This window comes from Centruroides sculpturatus, unplaced genomic scaffold (genome assembly GCF_000671375.1).
Source record: "Centruroides sculpturatus isolate CEXI.00-Female unplaced genomic scaffold, Cexi_2.0 scaffold99, whole genome shotgun sequence".
Taxonomy (NCBI): domain Eukaryota; kingdom Metazoa; phylum Arthropoda; class Arachnida; order Scorpiones; family Buthidae; genus Centruroides; species Centruroides sculpturatus.
The window spans coordinates 114,616-128,671 of record NW_019384321.1 but is presented as its reverse complement, the minus strand read 5'-3'; the positions used below and the strand labels follow the sequence as shown (position 1 = coordinate 128,671).

The following is a 14,056-nucleotide window of genomic DNA, read 5'->3' as shown; positions in this document are numbered from 1 at the left end:
TTGCTCAGTGTTTGCTGATTGAACCTGAGATGAATTATCGGCTTGTTGTTCGGTAGGTGCTGTTATTTCAGCTGTATTATTGTCGTTAGGTGTGACGGCACGAGATCTCTGTAGCTGATATCTTGTGGACTAAATGACATACCTATGTCATTATGTCCGTTGCCTATGTATGTCGTTTTGTCCATATAACGTTATAAAAAAACAAAATTATAAAATAAATACAAAGATGATATTTTTAATGGAAAAAGTTACAAGTCGACCCCCCCTATAACACTGTTGATTATTCCGTTTTATATGAATTCTACGTTGTACGAGTCACTTAGATCTTACAAATACGTGTCCCGGGCTGTGAACGGCTCACGTATTTGTAAGATCTAAGTGACTCGTACAACGTAGAATTCATATAAAACGTAATAATCAACAGTGTTATAGGGGGGGTCGACTTGTAACTTTTTCCATTAAAAATATCATCTTTGTATTTATTTTATAATTTTGTTTTTTTATAACGTTATATGGACAAAACGACATACATAGGCAACGGACATAATGACATAGGTATGTCATTTAGTCCACAAGATATCAGCTACAGAGATCTCGTGCCGTCACACCTAACGACAATAATACAGCTGAAATAACAGCACCTACCGAACAACAAGCCGATAATTCATCTCAGGTTCAATCAGCAAACACTGAGCAATTCAATTCAATATCATTCATCTGCTGCTACTACTAAAAAACATCCATTGTCCTCTACTCTCGCTGTGTCTATTGAGGAAATTTCTCCCGTCCCAAAAAAGACTTTTTATAAGTGGTCAAGGAAAACGTAAGCCAAAGATTCGACAAACTTCTTTAGTTTTAACTTCTACTCCTAATATGAAGGCAATTAAATCAAAAAATGAGCCCGAAGCTCCGCCAGAGAAAAGGAGACGAAACGTTACTAAAAAGTTACTCGAAGAAGACAGTGAAGAAGAAAATTTTCCTGATAACTCTCAAGATGATGAAGAGGACTGTCCATGCATATATTGCAATGATCTTTTTTCCCGATCTAAGCCTGAAGAAGACTGGTTACGGTGCTTAAATTGTTTCCTTTGGGCTCACGCTTCTTGCGCTGACGTTTCTAACAGAATTAAGAGTTTCATTTGTGAACTTTGTCAGTAATTTTATAATTTTTACGTGTAATGTCATTTTGTCCTTACGTAATGTGCCATTTTGTCCATAGCATATGGACAAAATGGATTTTGGCTGATCCCAATTAAACTAACAATATTTTTTTTCTATTACTTTTATATTATAAATGTTTATTATAATTCATAGGTAAAGAACCAGAGATAATTGGTGTAGAATATGACAGTGCTGTGATTTACCAATAAAGAGTTGTGAACCTAAAATAAAAACATATGCCATTTTGTACATATTTCCCTATATTTTACAAATACGTGTGCCGGGCTGTGAACGGCTCACGTATTTGTAAAATCTAATTGACTCGTACAACATGGAATTCATATAAAACGGAATTATCAACAGTGTTATGGGGGAGGTGGTCGACTGTATAAATTTAAAATAAATTTCAAGATTCAGAGATGAAAACGTAAACCGTTCGGCAGATTATAAAACCGAAAACGAAATTTTTGTACAAAATCTTATATATAGGCCTATATTTTTAATTAATTAATTTAAAATCATGCCATTTTTTTATTTAATTTAATATTTACAAAAAATGTTTTGTATATAAAAATTTCATCAGTTTTTATGTTTTTTTTTTTCTAGTATAAAGATTGATAATTTCTTAATTTAATTTTAAAAAATATTTCAACAAAATTGGTTTTTTTTTTCGTTAGAATCCATGAAAAAAAATCTCTTAAGTAGATAATGCCCCGAGAAATTTTGTAACATTTCATTAATAGAATTAATTCTGCTACAAGAAGTTCGACCGGTTTAAAGTATTTGAAGAATGCTTGTCAGAAAATTTCTAATAAGTTGTCTTGGAAACCAAAATATATATAAAATATAATCGTTGTATCACTTTTATATAACGAAATTGCATTATAAAAGATATTTATATAACATTAAAAAAAATAAATATATATATTTTTTAAGAGTTTCTAAAGATATTTTTACTCGTCCAAATCAAAACTCTGAAAGTGCTTCCTTTAAACTTAGCAATAAAACTTTAAAGGATTCGAAGGTTATTATAACGGAGCCAATTTAAAAATAAAAAAAGAAAGTTTTTCTAAGTTAGAGTCAATCATTTGGAAACAATTTATTTCAGAAAACAGTCCAACTGTCCGATATAAATAGTTTGATCGCTATTCTCGCTCGTATTAATTTATTTTCTTTTTTTTTTTTTTAGATATATTTATACGTTATTATAGTAAATATTTATTAATTTTTATCGGTATAATTGAGTAAATTCTTCTCGGAATTCTCTTAAAAGTTAAATTAGTTTATATTCGTCTATACGCTTAATTTCTAGCGGTGTAAATAGAATGTGAAATAAGATAATCGAATCGATTGTGCATCTGTGGTAGACATTTGTCGAATAATCAAATTTAACCCCAGTTTATTACGGTAGGATAAAGGTTTATTATATTATAGCAGGTAATAAATAGGATGCTAAATATGTTTAGTCATCTACTTCTTCTAAATTTATCTATTATTTTAATTATATTTTATTAAGTTTATCCGATGTAATTTTAGATTTTTAGTACTGTATGTATTTGTAGTAAAATTTATATTAAAGTGATGGTTTTTTTTTGTGTAAAAGCTTCGTATGAATAGGGATAAAACCTACATAATCTTCACTATAAATGAGTTATTATCGATTTTTAAATTTATATAAATTAAAAAAATTATTCTTATATTAAAAGTATTTAGGATGAGTGGAAGAGGATAGGATTTTAGTAGAATTTCTACTGTTGAGAGGAAAGTAATCACTAAAAATAAATTGAAACATCACTTGGTATAGGAACGGGCATAAACCCAAAATTCACATAACTCAAAAGAAAGTATATGCCGGTATCGATGCCGTCGATCGATCCGTTAGTACGTCTGTTCCAATAAACATGGTACAGATTGGACAGATTTCGAAGAAATTTGATAACCATCGGAAATTTTTCAAGCAATTTTAAATTGATTCGAGTCTACCGCGGGGACACACAAACTCCAAATAAACTTTCGTTTGCTAAATTTCTGTTTTTTTTTTTTTTTTTCGTTCAATATGACTTATAGAATGGGGAATAGACTATGTTTTTTAAACTCTCAAATAGAATCATTTCTTCTACGTGATTTAAATTAATTAACGCAACGAAACTAAATCTGTTATGGTTTGTTTTGTATATGATGTAACAACCAAATGCCCTATTTATCTCGTACAAATTCATTAATTTAGGGGAGATCGGGGCAAGATCGGCATGTTAAGCTTTACTTAAATTTTGTGTGATAAATACTGCTGTAAACTGAAAAAAAAAGCTTTGCATATTGTCTATTGGAATGTTACCTTACTATAGAACTGGTTAAAATCAGTTTGGAAATAAAAATAATTAAAATAATTACAACTTTACAAGAAGAGAGAAATTGACGAAGTTGCCCCGGGTATAGGGGCAAGATCGGCAACTTCTCTCTTTTTGTAAAGTTGTAATTATTTTAATTATTTTTATTAAAGTTGCCACTGGTATGGGGGCAACAGTAATGGAGCAAGATAGGCACGTATATAAAATTATGTTATTAACAATGTATAAGTTGGAATTCACTATTAAAACAAAGAAATACAAATCCAACACCCATTTAATATTATTACAACGAAATGCAAGTTCAAAGACATATATACATGAATAACAAATGCAAACATGTTTTCATTTATCATCTGTTTGATTTTTATCCTTTGCTTCTAATGTGGCTTTATGTTGCCGATCTTACCCCGCTAGTCATCATTTCGAAACATTAAGTACAACCCTGAGAACAGAATGCCAAGCCACGATCTGGACACGTGAATAAGTTGAAGTTACATCCTTCTAACAGGAAAAGTAACTTTCGTTATCATGGAATTATAACAAAACCTGCCAATTCAATATAAATGGAAAAAAAATATTATATGGAATTGAACGAAAATGAAAATTTGCTTGATAATTCAACTACGCTTGCTGGAAAATAATAAAAACACTACACTCAACAAGCCACCAATAAAACTCAACTGCCTAACCTATAACCAAAGTCTCCTTTTAATTTGTTTTTAAAAAAAAGAGCTTGACAAACTTGCCCCGCATGCCGAAGTTGCCCCGGTCTCCCCTATTGACAAGGAGAGAGAGATGAATATTTAATACGACACAAATAAAAATTGAACATTACATAATATATCACATTTAGCAATGAAAATATTTATTTTTGCTTACGTAATCTTAATATACAATTCTTCGTCTATATAATCTGGCTCGAAGAAAGGATTTATTTATCCTATAAAAATTGAAAAATCTACAATTTATTACGGCAGAATTTTAGAATTTTAATTATAGAATATATAATCGGGATTATATGTATAAAATTCTTTTTAAGATTTTAATAATAAATAAGTTATTTACACTTACAAGTATTTTGTCTGTTATTCTATTGTTTCTTTGTATCCTATTTATGCTTTCTGTAAAAATTGTTTTCTGTCGTATCTAATAATAAAATAGAAAATATACAAATAATATTTTAGACAATAAAATAATAATAATAATAATAATTTATATTCCGATTCCAGACTTAAAAGACTTAAAAAAATCCTAAAGGTTAAACACAGATTGAATCAGAATAGGCAGCGATTGTAAAATTTTTAAGTAATTTTATTAAAACATAACAATAATGTTAAAGTATTTATTACGCTAATAGAACTGGATAATTGCAAATAAAGCATTTGTTAAGATTGCCCAGGGCAGGAAAAGCGAATCGATCCGCTAAATCGACCAACTATACAAACATCGCAGTTAATGTATAATCGAAATTAGAATAATTTAGAGTCGTGTGTAAACATATTATCTTGTTTTCTGCTAAATTAATCTTTCCCTCTACTAAATACTCCAGCTCGCTCGAGTGTAACAATTATAATAACTAGATAAGAGCAAAAATGCGTATACGTCTTCCGACATTTGATCTAGAAAAATCGTTTCTACCGACATAAAAAAAAAATAAATAAATAATAATAATATAAATTCTCTTTCGAAATATATAATAATTAGATTTTCTTAATAACTTATAATCCTATTGGTTTAAGTCGTAGGAAAGAGGATAACACGGCGAATGCATTAAACAAATTATCTTCGGAGTTCAATAGATTTTCGAGGATCAAACTTTTAAAGAAGATTTCCAAATATTTAATTATTAATAAATGGTTTAATTATAAAAATCTCGATTAATTTCTTTCTTATTTCTTCTAACAAAATTTTAAAATCTCGAACGTTTTACGTTAAAAAAAATAATAATAATAAAATAAAACGAAAATTCAATCGACTTTCTTCTTTATTCCTTTGTGAAACGAGAGGAAATTTTAGAAGTTAGAACGACGTCAAAGTATGAAAACTGCGAGTTTATCGCATCGGAAGAGCATTATGCAAATGTCACATTTATAACCTTATCATAATAATATTCTAAGGAATCCGAAGCTATTTTTCCACTTTATCGAAAACTACAATTAACTATTACGTCATTTTTATCTGTATTATAAAAAGTTCTTCGGGTTTTTTTTCTTTCTTTTCTTTCAAAAATAAGAATTAAAACGTTTGCATTTTGCTTGCTTTCGCCTCGGTAAAATGGAGGAAAACTTTTGCATCGCAACGGTTAAATTTGGCCGAAAGTGGAAATTCTTCGATTCGTCACGAAACTATAGAAAAAAAAGGAAGAGAAAATCATTTCAGAAAGGTCGACTGACTTAGCAGAATTTACGGTAAAGTTAATTTTATCGTTCTTCCTTACTTTTACATATGTAACGGACCAAGAAAACATTGTTTTCCTTTATTCTTTGGATAATTTTTATGGGAAAAAAAAGGAAAAAAAAAAAATATGCTCCGATTCTCAATTAATAAATTTTCGGAAAACAAGTAAAGTTTTATTTAGTTTATTTTTAACAATTCAATTTACTTCACGAAAGCGGAGTAACTAAAAGAAATAGTTAAATCATTAGCATTAAATTTAATGTAGGAGAAGTCGTTTAGTTCGGTTGGCTACGTTTCGTTCGAATAAATCGATTCAGAAAGTTTAGAAATTTTATAAAATTTATTACTGTTTTTTTTTGTTTTTTTTTAAATATAAAGTTTATAAAATTTTTCAAGCGAAAATTAGATTTAATAATTAAGGAGTTTCATAAATTAATTTTCGAAGTATTTTTCTCCATTTAGTATTAGAAAAAGGTGTGATGTGGATCTCCATCCTCTTCTAACTTTGGCGCATGCGTTTATTATTTTCTTTCCGGATGCGAGATAAAATCGCGAGAGATAGAGGAGCCGATAATAGAAAAAGTGCCACCCGACATCGAAAAGGTAAGTAGAAATCCAACTCGCGATCACCCGTCTTGTACTGCGAATTTTTAACCCTTAGTTACACCGAAGATAATTGGTTACGGTTAAGTTAATTCTATTGTCACTCCTGCTTTTTTACATACTTAAAGAACCAAAAGAAAATGAAATTTTCTTTTATTCCGAATGTCTTTTACTCGAACGTAACGAATTCTTTATTATAAGTCAACGTGGGTATTATATTACACAAAAGGAGAAATGACGTAGGAGCGATTATATATTATTCCGATATCCACGTTAATTTGTTAGAATAGAAATAAAGTTTTGTAAAATTAGAAGGAAGATGGAGATAATTCCATTTAAACCTTTCGTTAAGTTTTGTTTTCGTTTTCGTGCGACCCGGTTTGACGCAAAGACGAATTTATTAAAATATTTCTCTATTCAATTATGTTTACGGTTTAGCGAAGAATTTCTGATTTAATCCGAAAATATTTTAAGAATTCGAAATTGTAAAACTTTTCCGTCGACTGTAACGAAATAAATAAAGTTTATCTTTAGAAATGAATTGTCCTTATTCGTTAGATTCGCATTTACATTTTAATTGGGTCTTCGTAGTTTTTGGAGACGAATACATTTACGGAAGGTTTCTTTAGAGGAAAGGGAATTTTCGCGATATTTTGGAAGAGTGAATTAATTGCTAAAAGGAAAATTAAGCGCGAGAATGGAGAGGTAATGGTGTATATCCGCGTAGAGCCGGAGGTAGAGGAGGAACAAACTATTCGAAACGGTTGGTGACTCCTCTATTGCAGAAATTCCATCGAACGCATCGAACTAGCAGCCAATTTTCGGCATTCTTAGAAAAGGAAATCCGATTATCTCCCCGTATTCCGCAATTTTGGCAATTTCCGAATTGGGTATTTATGTCTTCGGTAAAGGATTGTACGGACTTTTCCATCGCCGACTTCACCCCGTTTCCGGTCGATATTTTTATTCTTATGACCTAACAATTATGCGAAAAATAAATTTTTGAAGAAACTTTCCGAAAGAAAAAACTTTTATGCCTGTAACGAATACCGTTAACTTTATGTTTCGAATTAATTAGTAGATGATGAGTGGAGGATAAATTGATAAAATTTCTGTTAGGATCTCATCTCGGCCGTATCAAATAAATTATGTAGCCCCAGTTCTGGCAATTACTCGAAATGACAAGCATCTGCAGAAGGAAGATCTTATTTCCCTTCTTTATCAGCCAGTCTTCTCTCGTATATAATTTCGTTTAGAAGAAGAAATTCGTCCCCTCTCCTCCCACTCTTCTTATCCTTCGTAACGTTACAGTGAGCGGGTTAAACTAATGCTATTAAAGAATTACTTTTAACTCCATTTACATTAAAAAAAAAAAACATAATTAAAGTGAGTTAATGATTGATGACATTTATATATATACAAATAAGCGTATTAATTTTAACAAAAACCAGGTTTCTTTTAAACATTAAATTGTTTAAGTTTAAAAAAAAAACAAGGAAGAAGAGTAAATTTATAATATTTTCCAGTTCACAAAATGTTAATGTTTATATAAATTTTGTGGAAAATCTGTCGAATATTCAAACTTTTATAATTAAAGAAAGGCGAAATAATTTCAGAAATGAGGGGAATCCGTTAATACCCGTGCTAAGAAAATTAAATAATAATAAAAAAAGATATTAATTGCTTTTAATTAGGAAAACAAATTCCTAAAATGTTAACAGTCATTACTTGCTTTTTCTATTTTTTACTTATTTATTTCGGATAAATTATAAAGGCGAGAGCATCTCTCTTCGAGTTGATTTCGGTCTTCTCATAAAATATTCAAATCGCAGTTGCTTATATATATATATATATATATATCTAGCGAGTTGAATTCTTTTTGCTAGTGAGATGTAGCATTCTCGTCATATAGCGTTGCCTCGACAGCTGTAGATGACAGCGTTACACTCAAACACAACATTATTTCTGGAATGTCGACAGTTAAAATATAATTATTCTTATCTTATTCGCATTATATTTTATCCCAGATTAATATCTCTCGCAGGTGACTTTTTTATAATTTCGCTGACAAAAAAAAAGAGTTATTTTCTAATTCTTTTAATAGAGACGACTTCGTTTCGGTTACGAAACGAAGTCGTCTCTTAAGAGATAATATAGCATATAAGTAATAGGAATTCGTCCACACGATTATATTCTAAACATTAATTAAGGTTTAGATATTTATAATTATAACGGTGTCGTTTTACTACACGAAGTGTAATTTAATGAGGATAATTATAATTAATTACGATTAAATTCGATATATTCTATTTGTGTACATATATATATATATAATTTATTTAATTTTAATTACTCATATAGGAGATATTTTTATCGAACGCAATTAAAGATAATTAAAGTAGGTATTTACCGATAAAAATAGACGATGGTACGTTGTCATTTTTTAAAAAAATCTCCTAATAATTACCACGTGTTGCCTTTTCTCTAGTCGATATATCGACTCGTACTTTTCTTATTGGCACGTAAGTAATTTGGCAAACGATGGTGTCGACTAGAAGTCAAAGTAAAAGACTTCTCCTAGGTTAAAATCCCGAGAATTTAATATTCAATCCTATAATCTGGAAGATTAAGAAAAGGTCGTGAAGTGTCTTCGTTCGATATACGCGTTTTCACGCATTATCGGTTCGAAAAAAAAAAAATTCATATAGGAGAAAAATATGATGGATTAAAACCAATTTCGGGTCGGAGATGGCGTGTCGAAACAACATTAAAATAATTACACGGAACATTAAGCATTCATTAATTCATAATAATGTGTGAGTAATAAATTGTGGCTCAAGAAGTGCGTTTTTAATGTAGTGTTCGCTCCCACCTGAGCGCATGCTCCCATCGATGCCACACTTTGCTTGCCGTCATTCACTTTTATCGGTCTCTCTCCTACCAGCGGCTTTCTTCCTACAGTCGACACTTTGCAGGTAAGTCTCGTTCTTCCCAACTATCACCCACCAAACGCGATTATCTAATAATAGTTAACGTCGAAGTGCGAGAACGTCGCTTTAACACGATTAAATGTCACCCCATTAAAACCAAACGCCGGCTCGAAACTGTCGGCGGAGATAAGTCATTCGACACGCGCGTTAATTTTTAATCCTTTTAAATCTAGAGAGAATTTTTTTTTTTCGAAATTATTTATATTTTATAACATTCGCTAGAAATTATAGAAATTGAAAATTCGATCCCAGATGGAAGGTAGTAGCACTTTCTACCAAAGCGATAAGTTATTATGTAAAAGCAGACTACCGAGCGCGATATCATCGGCTCGCTTGGATGTAGAGAGAGAGAGCATCGAGATTTTTTCTCCATGACTTTCAAATCTTTGGCTATTCTTTGGAGTGTAATGGAAAGTCCTTTAGCGTATTTGAAGAGTCCCGCATCGACTATCGCCACAGACGTTTTGCTGACGGGAAAGTATTCGACACAAAAGTAGAATATATCGATAATATCTGTTTGGCCGATATTACGTGATATATGTTCCGTAAATACCATAAATTCTACGAATTATTCTACAATATAACAAAAAAAAACATTCCCTTCTTTTCGTCTGTTGAATACATTTCTTTTTACTGTACTGTACTTAATTAAAAATAATTTAAAAATATTAATGAATAATAATTTACTTAATTAGATCTAAGAAAAGATTTTCAGGATAACGAATTGAGTGAAAAAGTTTGTTAGATATAACCGTCCGAATTTTTCATTAATTATAATTAGAAGGTGTTAAGTTTAAATAAAGAGTAACAAATGGGGAAAAAACAACGAGTAAAAGCAACGATAAAAATGGGAAATCTTCTTCTATAGAGGAGAGAGAGAGAAGGGGATGAAAGTGTCAAAATTTCTATCTTTTGTAATTTTACAAGAATACTTTTTCCAATAATAATACCGATAATACCGATCGATATATAGGGCATATTGACATGTGACAGAGGTTATAATATACTGTCACAAGAGTATATTGAAATCTGACAAGATCTTTTTCTCTCAGAAAAAGAAAATATTGCTTCGAGAACTTCTTGAGTTTATCTTTGAAACTTTTCCGAGCTTAAGATTTTCGATAAAAAAAATTGTTCGTTATTATAAAAATAAAGAACCACTAAAAAATACCATTAAATAATTGTTATTGTTCGACTCCATTTCCATCGGTCACGATATAGAATTCCATTTAAAATTCTATCCAACCATACAGAAACTTTTTGAAATAAATTAAATATTGTTCGATGACGTTTGTGTGAATATTTTTTACAATATATTTTCTTACTTAATTCGCCGTTAATATAAATTAACGGTATTGATACTATTTACTATATTTTAATAGCCGTTTAATTACGCAATTAAAATTCTTACACGAAATTTATTATTAACTTTCAGCATTGTATTCTGTTTATGTTCAGTTACGTTAGAAATCACTTTACTTTCAAATATACCTTATTTTGTAAGTTATAGTTTATTAAATTTGTAAATTCAATACGTTAAAATATGTAAGAATTTACGTTTTTCGGAGAAACCCCCCCTCCTATTCCGAATTATGCAATATAAATCCGATTTGTGAATTAAAAAGTAGATTGTCCATCGCAGATTAATTATTGTAAAATAGTCACCGATGGATAAAAATACACAGTAAAAATAGAAACCAAGTAAATTCTCTGTGCAATAAGAAATTACTTTTGATGTTTTACAAAATTGATCGAAATTCTTTGAAGATTTTACTGTTTTCTGCTTACTGTCACAGTTAAAATACGTTGTTTTTAAGTGAAGAATGCTTTGTATATTTATAAAACTAACTAGATAACTTTTCCTTACAAAAACAAATAGTTTTTTTTTCCTCTTTACTTCTACAGATATTATATAACAACAATATTTTAAATATATTTAAATAAAATTGTATTAAAGTATAACTAAAATAAAAACAATTATATCTATTTTTTTACAGAAATTCTCTGGAGAATTTATTAAGGTTATAATACTTTAAAATATATTTAAATATAAATTTATATTTCTTTTGCGTATATTTGATGTTGATTTATTTATATCAATTTCTATTTAAAGCGAAAACAAAACTGTGATTTATCCAAACAAAACACACAATCAAAAATTTGTCGAGCTTTAAAAACGGATCTGACAATTCAAGATGCGGACGAGAGATATATATTAGTTTCCATGACAACATTTGATAATAATCATTTGTCGTTTTGAATGGCGATTGTTCCATAAAAGTTTATCCCCTCTCCTTAGTTAATGGAAGAAGATGTCGGGAATTTTTAACTCCATCGACACAATAGAACAAAAGGCCAATACCTAACTCATAGATCTTTTTTTTTTTTTTCTACGCCGAGAACTGAATTTATTTCAGTAAAATTTTCGACACGATTCAACTTTTTATAATAAATTCTTAACGCTATTTATCTCCCTTTAACTTATTATTTTTAAGTCTTAATATAAAAAAAAAAAAACTTATAAGTAACTTATTTCGAATCGATAACATTAATAAAGAAAGACGATTCTCTAGCGAAGCAAACTTAAGTTTTTGCTAAAATTAGTTTACATTTTTCACAAAAAAAAAAAATCGCTTTATAATTATAAAAACGGTTTATTTCCTAAGACGAGACGAATAAAATTCAAAACAAATTTTTTTTCGTATTGGAAAAAAAAATCAAAAATTCTAAATGGGCAAATATTAAAAAGCAAAAAAGTGACATCAAATATACCTTTAAAGGTTCTTTTTCGTGGGGGGTGGAACCTATTACACTCGGAGAAAGCGTAGAAATCCCTAGTAAATCCACACTTTGTATTTTTTTTTTTTTTTTACGGGATAGGAGTTTTAGCGGAGAGTAAGCCAATAAGTCGACAGAGAGTGTCAGACAAGTCGGTGAAGTGCCCATTTATCATTTCGGCAGCTGTGTTTGCGAGATTTACCGACTAAGCCATTTTATAGCGTTTTTACCGGAAAATATTTGTAAAAATTCTTCGTTTTCTTAATAATTCGAGATAAATATATCATACGTAAAAGTATGTGTTTATAATCAACATCCTCATCACCGTCGTTATCGTAAGAGACGTTTCTATACACTTCTCTTTTCTGTATAACTCGAAAACTAATCTATACTTATATATATATATAGAAGCTGAAAGTGTTATATTATCATCATTCATTTCAAAAAGTGTTAGCATGACAACAACCGAACAACTTTTCCCCCTTTCTTTTCTATCAGGCCGTAATATTAATAACCCGAATTCTTCTTAATCCTTCATTCTCACATCTTTCTTTCTTCAGAAATTAATTAACAAAACGGGACAATAATTACTACAAAATAAAAAGTTTTTAATTTTTGAATAAAAGCCTGACTTCGACTATTTTTATTATTAAAATTATTTAGAAAATCTAAACCACTTGGAAGTTGTTTTCCTGGTCAAATCGATGCCCGATAGAAAAAAAAGGAGTAAAAAAAAACGAGAAAAAGAATAGTAAAGAAAAGACTTATATCAACAGCAACGACATAATAATATCTTTTGTAATCTTGTACACTCGGTTTGTATTAAAAGGAATTTAATTAACTTAATCGGACCCGTAACCGAAGACGTTGAGTAATATCGGTTACGGACAAAGCCGTCAGCTGTTACACGTCGTTACAAAAGATGCGCCTTTCCACCTTCTATCGCCACTCGCCGTTTATTAACTTTTTATTATTATTGTTATTATCCCGGAGGCAATTAATAATAATAATAATATTATTATTATTATTATTAAAATAAGTGGCAACGTTATAGTCGATTTATGGCTAACACTCACTTGGTCGAAACTCAATGTGTATTTAAGTATGTGAATTATTCACAAAGTAGAACGTTTATCGTCGTTCGATAATCAAAATTTAATTCGGCGGTAATTAATTATCATTTTGCATAGATGGATAACCAAATTTAATGAATTCTGATTAAAATCGGATAACTCTCGTCACGCTCGTCCGACTCGAACATATCGAGGAAAGTAACGCTCGTGTGCCACCTTCGACCTTCGCATTTTCGTTATTAACGATACGTAAAGACGTTTAAGTGCCATTCTATCCCGCTTTGACGCCTTTGTTTTCGCGATTCTTGACAAATTCGAGATGCTCTACGTATAATTTGATTTAATAATTCGTTTTCCTTTACCATTGGAAGGTAGAAGTTTTGTTTTCTTAGATTTTCCGAAAACTCTTTATTAACAACACGTAAAGATACGTCTCATCTGTAGATATTATATCATATTTATGTTTATAATATGCATCAGTAGTAATATAAAATTGAAATTCGAGATAATATGAAATTTTTTCTCATAAATATAGTGAATAAAATGAATACAAGAGTCATCAGTTTGAGGAGAATTTTCATCTTGCTGCTGTGTCAGTGGGCCAATATTGTCGACGGAACGTTACTTCAGTTCGTGAATTACGTATGGAAAACGGGTGAGATTCTAAAGCTATTAATAATTTAATCGGTTTTCTGTACCGAAGAAA

General features: G+C 30.0%; 1 protein-coding gene across 3 annotated transcripts in view; it reads left to right on the top strand.

Moving 5' to 3' along the window:
* The window catches only part of LOC111625610 (thrombospondin type-1 domain-containing protein 7B-like), an 88,100-nt gene that overhangs the window by 20,019 nt on the left and 54,025 nt on the right, over positions 1 to 14,056 (top strand). For 2 of the 3 annotated variants that reach the window (XM_023368830.1, XM_023368824.1), the window contains one exon: positions 13,886 to 14,005. In XM_023368830.1, coding sequence (XP_023224598.1) covers positions 13,894 to 14,005 — 112 coding nt within the window. In that variant the 5' untranslated portion in view covers positions 13,886 to 13,893. Of the gene's footprint in view, positions 1 to 6,435; positions 6,510 to 13,885; positions 14,006 to 14,056 lie in introns of those variants that run through there. The other variant, XM_023368816.1, reaches the window with a different exon arrangement.